This window comes from Apteryx mantelli, chromosome 8 (genome assembly GCF_036417845.1).
Source record: "Apteryx mantelli isolate bAptMan1 chromosome 8, bAptMan1.hap1, whole genome shotgun sequence".
Lineage (NCBI taxonomy): Eukaryota > Metazoa > Chordata > Aves > Apterygiformes > Apterygidae > Apteryx > Apteryx mantelli.
In genome coordinates, this window is record NC_089985.1 from 11,983,035 (window position 1) to 11,991,094 (window position 8,060).

General features: G+C 53.9%; 1 protein-coding gene across 1 annotated transcript; it reads right to left on the reverse strand.

Moving 5' to 3' along the window:
- Window positions 1-594: 594 nt before the first annotated feature.
- GLUL (glutamate-ammonia ligase) lies at window positions 595-7,778 on the reverse strand. Its single transcript, XM_067300618.1, has 7 exons — window positions 7,706-7,778; window positions 6,162-6,352; window positions 4,683-4,844; window positions 4,108-4,254; window positions 3,513-3,640; window positions 3,134-3,333; window positions 595-2,264 (listed from the first exon to the last, which is right to left on the reverse strand). The coding sequence occupies exons 2-7, from the start codon at window positions 6,325-6,327 to the stop codon at window positions 1,946-1,948; spliced, it is 1,122 nt and encodes a 373-aa protein (XP_067156719.1). The 5' UTR covers window positions 6,328-6,352; window positions 7,706-7,778; the 3' UTR covers window positions 595-1,945.
- Between the last annotated feature and the right edge of the window lie 282 nt (window positions 7,779-8,060).

The following is an 8,060-nucleotide window of genomic DNA, read 5'->3' on the forward strand; positions in this document are numbered from 1 at the left end:
GCTGGGCAGCAGTGCCACAAAGCGAGTAGAGGACTTTGACCCCTGGGAGCAGCCAGACACATCCAAATCCTCACTTCCTTTTCTAGATGCCTGGGTGTCTAATGAGGGCTGATCCGATATAGCAGCATTTCCCTCCGCTGAGAAAGCAGGAAAGGGCCCTTCTCTACCCAGCCCCTATTTTCATGAAACTTGGTGGCATTTTATTTCCTGTGTGATTGCTGCATCCTGGGACAATGGTGTTGAAGAGTGTAGGAAGGTACACAAACACCTGGGCTGAGCATGCAAGTCTCAGGCTGGAAACCTGCAAGCCAAGTCCCTTTCCCATACCAAGAGAATCCCACTCCAGTCACAGCTGAACCACTTGGGGAAGCAAACCCCCCCCCCAAAAAAAAAAAAAAAACCCACCACAAACAAAAAAACTTCCATCTAGAAAATTCCCATTTTGCTGGAAAGCACACAGGGCATTCTTCAGGAAAAATAAATGAAAAGCCAAAGCCCACGCAGTATCAAGGTCAAACTCCCTTCAGATAGTGAAGAAAACACGTACAAAAGAAGTTGCCAAGATGAATCACAGAAAGGAGGAGGGAGTCAGAATTAAGGTTTTGTTCTCTCTTTTTTATTATATATATATAAAAAAAAAACTATTCTGAAGAAGTCCAAATGCAACGGAATATAACTGGCACCATCTAAGATACCTAAGTATAAAATCCCGGAACGTTTAAACCCCCTGGCATTAGTTGGGAGGTGCCAGGGGCTGGCTGGGAAGGCTGATTGCTTCTCCATTCTCAGGAGCACTGTCATGGCTGGATGGCAGGCAGTCTGAGAGCCAGGACACAACAGTAATATCGATGGTCTCTGTAAAACCATTCAGTTTTAGAAACTAAGAACATTACAAAAAAAAAAAATCTAAAACTTGTTTCTTTATCAAAAGCCCTGCTTTAGTGACATGCTAACCCCACTGGAAAGGTAAAACAACCACAACTCTGTCCAGAACATGGTTAAGTTGACCAGCCAACTCATAGTTCAGAACACCTTTCTCGTGTTGATCTACACACTGACGAGCAGTTCACAGCTGCTCGAGTTTCACTGATAAACATTAGTGCTGGCTTCCCAAGTCTGGGAACCGGCTTCCTGCAAACTGCATGCCATGCTGAAAATCCTCATCCAGTTCTCCTCCACTGAGCCCTCCAAGCTCACCCTTAGTCCTACCCGGAGGCCCTCCAACAGCAACCTCAGGAACACTGCCTGCTCTAGCCGGCCAAGTCATTGGAACGTCATCTTTTTTAAAAAAGAAAACACTTTCATATATAATTTTTTTTGTTTTTATATTTAAATAGAAAAATACTACTTCACTCTGTGTTATGAGCAGGAGATCAGTTGACTTCCAGTGACAGAACAAGGAGTTCTTCTAAATGCTCCTGTGCTGAGCTCAATACTAGAAGATTCCTGGAAACCTTAAGGTGGCCAGAGGTGGAAAATTCCTCCATCACGCCATGCAGGTGGGAGAGAGTGGGGCTCCATCACAGCTCTTATCTTCCCTTCTCCTCAGAAGGGCACTAACCTTCGAGAGCAAGCAATGAGGCTAACATCCAAATATGACTTTTAGGGAAGCCAGTGGTAACTGTAGCTTTTCACTTGTCTGCTGGCTTTTTGCTTGTATGTGGTCTGTCCCTGGAAGCCAGTGGATCCCCATCAGATGTACAGATGAATTAGACAAAAAACAGTGGTTAAAAGTTTTCTAACACCCTCTCCTCCTGTCTTTTGAAAAGTCAATGACAAATAGACATTGATAAAACTAAAATTCTCCCTCCTCCCCCACCCCAAGACAACAAGAGTTATTGGGACACGAAACATGGCATCTTGTGCCCTCAGAATTACATCTAGAAGGGAAGTTTAGGGGCGTGGGAAGTGTGGGGGGAAGGCGGTGTCTGTAGGCACAGTCCGCTTAGTTCTTGTACTCAAAAGGCTCGTCTCCAGTTTCGTTGAGGAGACACGTGCGGACAAGGGCCTCCGTCACAGCGTAAGGATCACAGTTGGCAGAAGGCCGGCGGTCCTCAAAGTAGCCCTTCTTCTCATGGCCTACGTTCCTGGGGATGCGGATGCTGGCGCCGCGGTTGGCCACGCCAGCAGAGAACTCGTGGATGCTGGAGGTCTCATGGAAGCCTGTCAGGCGCCTGGCGTTGTCCAGGCCCCCTTTGGGGTCGTAGGCACGGATGTGGTACTGGTGACGCTTGCCCAGCTTCTCAATGGCCTCTTCAATGTGCCTGCAGAAGGGGCAAGGAAGAGGGAAAAACATGGTGAGCATCTGAGTGTAACACCTGGGTCACACTGCACTGTTGTGTCCAAGTGAAAGATTCATCCCTCTCCCCAGGCCACTTCATGATGAAGCCTTATGTCCTACAAGGAACTTTTGTCAACATCTGCAGTGGTGGGGGAGGGGGGTCTCTCCCCTCCCACTTATTCTGACTCAGGTTGGTTTTTGGACGAGGATCCCCATGGTCTGAGAGGGATGACACCAGTTCAACTCACAGGCAAATCCCACAGGCTGTGTTGCCACTGGGGAACCTGTCCTCAAAAGGGGAGATTTCTGTTCTGACACAGAAGTTTCTATTCAAGAAGCTACTCAACACATCAGTCCCTAAGACAACTTGGGTTTTACATTTCCAGGATCTTCATGTTTAAGAAACGCAACATTTGCATCCAGCCTGGCCTAAAGGGAAACAAATGCTCTTTCTTCATGATCTAAGCTCAGCATAGGGTTTTTTCTTTAATGGTTAAGGTCCTTCCCCCTCACACACCATCCCCAGCATTGGCAGGTCCAGAGCTGGACAACCTGCTAAGAATAGCTGCAGCCTGTCCATCCATACTTCCACCAGCATGGATGGAGCTGTACTGCTGGCTGAATTTCCCACCCAGCACCAAGATAAAATGCAGGGGGAGGGAATGGACAACCACACAGAGTAAAATCCAGGAAATCCAGAGTTCCTGAGGAATAAAAAAGCTCATGTATAACACCAAGCAAAGTGACATCTCCCATGTGGGCAAAGCTCTGCAAAAGGCTTGCTACTTCCAGTCAGGTCCAGCTTGCTCCCTAGCAAACGGATGCCATGAGCCCAGCTCAAAAAAGACTTACTTGAGACCTCCATCTTCCCTCATGCTCTTGGTGCTGAAGTTGGTGTGACAGCCAGCACCATTCCAGTTCCCAGGGATGGGTTTGGGATCGAAGGACACAATGACCCCAAAGTCTTCGCACACCCGATGGAGGATGAAGCGTGCAATCCAGAGGTGATCCCCCATCTCAATCCCTTCGCATGGTCCCACCTGGAACTCCCACTACAAGAAGGGACAATCAGGGGCTCAGTGGTGCAGACACACATGCAGCGAGGTGCTGCTTGCCCCCTTACACCTTGATCGCTGTCAAAACCACATGCCTCAGAGCAGGCAGCAAAAGCTCCTGCCGCACAGGATTCTTCTGTACTATCTCATTCCACAAGGCATCTAAAACAGTTTACCTGGGCTGGCATCACTTCTGCATTGGTTCCGCCAATTTTCACTCCAGCGTAAAGGCATGCTCGGTAGTGGGCCTCCACAATGTCTCTGCCATAGGCTTTGTCTGCCCCTACACCACAGTAGTACGGACCTGCAACGGCACAGATGGAAAGCAAGGGGAACATGAGCTTCCAGTAGGAGGAAAGTCTCAAATTCAGCGAAGACAGAGCACACAAAACTCCCAAAGTTTCAGGGCATATGGAAATGCCCCAGCACTCATTTTTCATTGGAGTAACAGAAGAGCAGAGCCCTAATGGAGGGAGAGTCCCTCCAGTAGTCTGAGCTTGTGCTCTGTAACACTGGGCAAGAGTTTCAGTCACCCGCAAACAAACTGAACAGCACGTTTGAATGCAGCCAGTCATCATCTTAGCCTTTCCGTGACAATCTTAATCTCATGGGTTAGTTTTAGCCAACATCCTACTTGCTATGGGAGACCTTCAGTTCTAGAAACACCTTGAATCTTTCAGCTCATTTAAGGCATTTCAGCCATGTTGCAAGGATTACAAAACAGCGTTCAGTATTCCTGACTTGTTCCAGTTCCAACTCCTGGAAGGTTACCTTGGGGTCCAGGAAAGCCATTGGAAGGCCAGCCAAATGGATGCCCATCTGTCCCCAGAAGAGTGTACTCTTGCTCCATCCCAAACCAGGGGTGCTGGTTGGACACCATATCCATAATCCGCCTACAGGTGTGTCGGAGATTTGTCTCTAGGATGGAAAAGCAGCACAAGGCTCATTAGTGTCTTCCTCATAGCCCAGAGCAGAGGGATCCACTCCCAAAGCACCTGCTTCACCTGACTGAGGCTCAGGAACTCAGGCCCTAGTCGTTCTGCCTGTGAGCCATCTCTACCTTCATTTACCACTTCTACTTCATTTACAATCCGAGTCCCAGCAGTGTCAGTGGAGAGAAGCGTCCCAAGACCAGGCCTTTCTCCACCACTAGCGCTTTGTTTGTACTTTATTTTCAGGGCAGCGTTTATTTTTTTGTCCGGCATGATGCTAAGGGCATGAACAGCATTTGGACAGGTCTCCTGTTTCCCCTTCTTCTACTAACAGCTTTCGCCTGCCAGCAGGGACAGGCCCCTTTCCCCTCCTCAGAAACGCCACCTCCACCAGAAGGGAGAGGGCCCACTCACCTGCCGACTGGCGGTTGTATTTGAAGACCTCGCAGAGAACTAGCTTATTTGGGTCCTTGCGAAAAGGGTCCCGGAACATGGCAGCAGGCCGCAGGTACATGTCGCTGTTGGAGCCTTCGGCCTGGAAAGTGCTGGAGCCATCGAAATTCCACTCAGGGAGATCTGGAGAGGGGAGAGGAATGAGCCGCTGTAAACTGAGGTCCTGGACCACCAGGGCGACGGGCTCCCCACCACCACTCAGCGCTACGGAGGAGCAAGTGCTCGTCAAGAACAGGGCCGCAACAGGTTTAATCCCAGCAAGGGCAGGAGAGCAACTCCCCGGCCTTGCAGCCACCCTGGGAAACACCAGGAACCGGGCTGCTGGCCAAGACCCAGTTAACGGTGCAGCACCGAGGACATTTCCCATCTCGCGGCAAAGGGGGCCGAGCAGAGCACGCAGCCTCCTCGCAGAGGCGCCCGGGCGAGCTCGGAGAGGGCAGGGCACACGACACGCTGCAGCTGCAGGAAAGAGGGGAGAGGAGCTGCGACACACTCCTCCACGCCAGGGCAGCCAGGACAAGGTGGGAGTGCAAACCACATGTGAGGCCATGTAGGCTGAGTCTCACGCGGAGGGGGAACATCAGCCAGACAGGCCGGTACAGTCTGCAAGGAGAAGGCGCCAGCTTCACCCCCCTTGCCCACCCCTCCTCGCTGCCCTCCAGGTCAAAGCGCAGCCAGAGCAGCAGCAAACTCTACCCAAGCAATGTTATCTCCTTCATATCCTCGGGGGAAAGCAGGAGGAAGGGAATCAAAGATTGCAAAGGAGCTGTGCCAACCACTCCCTTAGAGGGAAAAGGGGGGAGGAAAAAAAGAAAAAGAAGAAAAAAAAGAGAGATAATTCTGCTCAGTCACACACAGTATTTTCATTTCATAACTGTCTCCAGCCAGCACCATGGCAACCTGGGGAAAATCCTAATGCTATTATTGTGTAAGCTGGGACTGTTTGTTCTGAGGGACACAAGCTCTTAATTACACCGGATAGCTCCATTCTTTCCCTTCCACTTTCTTCTGCCAAACTACTTCCGGCCAAAACGAGTACTTGAGAGTCAATGGGCTGCGGATTCCCTGCCAACAGCCCCCTCCGCAGCGGGCAAGGCCGGTGCAACACCAGGGCTGGGCTCCCAACCCCTGGCATCTCATTTAATCACCACATCTGGAGAGCTGGGAATGTCCCCCCCAAGGCATCCGAGACAGAAGATAACCGGAGGGGGATGAGAAGCTGTGTCTTCACCTCTTCTCAAACAGTCTTTCATCTGTCTGCTGCCCACGCTACCCTCTTCCTCCCCAGATACCATCCTTCCACCGTGAAAAGGGAGAAAGTCATCCTTCCACTGGAGCAGCCAGGCACTGCTGCTTCCCCCGAAGAAGGTGGTGTCCCCTGTTGCTGCAGTCCCGCAGCTCTTTGGCAAGGAGCTATGAATCCTGCACCTGCCCCCTCACCTTCGAGGCTCTTGGGCTCGTGGTCCAGTGTGCGGGTTTTGCAGCGAAGGTGCTCCCCAGTCCCATCTATCCAGATGTACATGGCCTGCACCTTCTCGCCTTGCGGCAGCTTCATGTACATGTGCTTGATAGCTTTGCTCAAGTGGGAGCTTGCTGAGGTGGCCATGGTTGCAGAGTGGAGGAGAGGATACCTGCAGAGAGGACACAAGACCCAACCCCAACAGTGAGCTCCAAGATTTTCATCCCCCGTTCACTGGGGAACGCGAGGGAGCTCCACCACAGAGCTGGCTGTGTCTTCCACTGGTCCTGTGCTGCAGACATCCCATCCACACACAGAAAACACAACAGGTCACACTGAGACACCGACTGTACCGCAGGGACAGCTAGGAAAGCCCTGCTCCTACAGCAATCTTCAAAGCCTCCTGTTAACAGCCAGACTCCTACCCATGTCCTGCCTTGGCAAGGGAACAAACTGGGTCTTATCCACCAAGCAGCAGACTTCAAAACTGCTTCTCAGCCTATCATGAACTTTTCAGCTCCTGCACATCCCTGTGCTCACCGTTCCTCTGGAGCAGGGCTAGTATCCAGGAAAGATTAGCTGGGGCTTTCTTAATATGCTTGCTTCAGCGGGGGGCCTGCCAGCCGGAGCTGCCTTCGCAGATCAGGTGGTCTGAGGTTATGCAAGACCGACCTGGAGCAGGAGGGAGTGCAAACGAAGGTGACAGGCAGTGCAAGCGACCCCCGCGGGAACTGTCCCGGCAGGGACAGGCAGGGGGAGGCTGAAGGAGCTCCGGCCCAGGCGGTGAGACCCGCAGCATCCCAGCAAGCCCAGCACAGCCTGGACTGGGCTCCCAGGGACAGCCCAGCCTTTCCATGTGGCTCAGGACTGTGCCAGCTGTGGTCCGCTTGCGTTTGCGGGGGCTGGCAAATGCAGGCGATACGGAAAATCAAAGCAACGTGGAAATTCAGTGCTCCGACATCCTCTCACCTGCCCCTCGGCAGGCAGGTCACGCTGCCCCGGAGCGTGCCTCCCTCCCGGCAGCGGGGCACTCCGCACCCTGCCCCGGGAACACCGCTCCCACGGGGCCAGGACCCGGCCCTGACGGGACAACTGTGACCCCTTGTCACAGATCCTGTCTCTTTTCTCCTTACGGAGGAGGCACCCTTCAAGCAAGCAGCCAGCGAGCCTTGTAAAAAAAACCAAACAAACAATGTTTGCTTGCACAGAGAAACGGAAAAACAGAGCTGCCTCCTGTCCTCCTGCCTCCCCAAAGCTAAGCGAAAGTTTTCCCCTAGAAGGTCTGTTTGCAGGCTGGAAAACACCCGGAACGGAGCAAGGGCAGAGGCCGGGACACACCGCAGCTGCGGTGCCTCTCCAAGGGACGGGAAAGCACAGCAGTGCCGGGGGTGGGGGGAGCAAGGCAGAGGCACGGAGGGGGGCTGCACCCCTCTCCGAGGGTGGACGGACGGACGGACACGGACACACACACACACACACCCCGGGCCCCCCCCCCGGGAAGCGCGCGCGCCCGCCGCCCCGTTACCTGCGCGGGCTGCGCTGCTGGTCGGGCGGGCGGGCAGAAAAGCTCCGCTCGGCGCAGGGCTCCCAGCCCGGCTCGCCGCCGCCGCGCCCGCCCGCGCCTTTATGGGGCGGCAGCGCCGGCCCCGCCGCCCCGATTGGCCGCCCCGGCCCGCGCCCCGCGCCCCCGGGGCCGGCGCTGGCGGGGCCGCGGCGGGGCCGGGCCGGGGCCGCCGGAGCGGGGGGGGGGCGCGGGCAGAGCGGAAAAACAAGCGCGGCGCCCTGCGGAGCCGCCGGCCCCGCCTCTGCCGCCCGGCGAGGAAAACAAAGTGCGGGCGCGGATTAACTCCCTCGTGCTGGGCTGCGCGGCACCGCCGGCG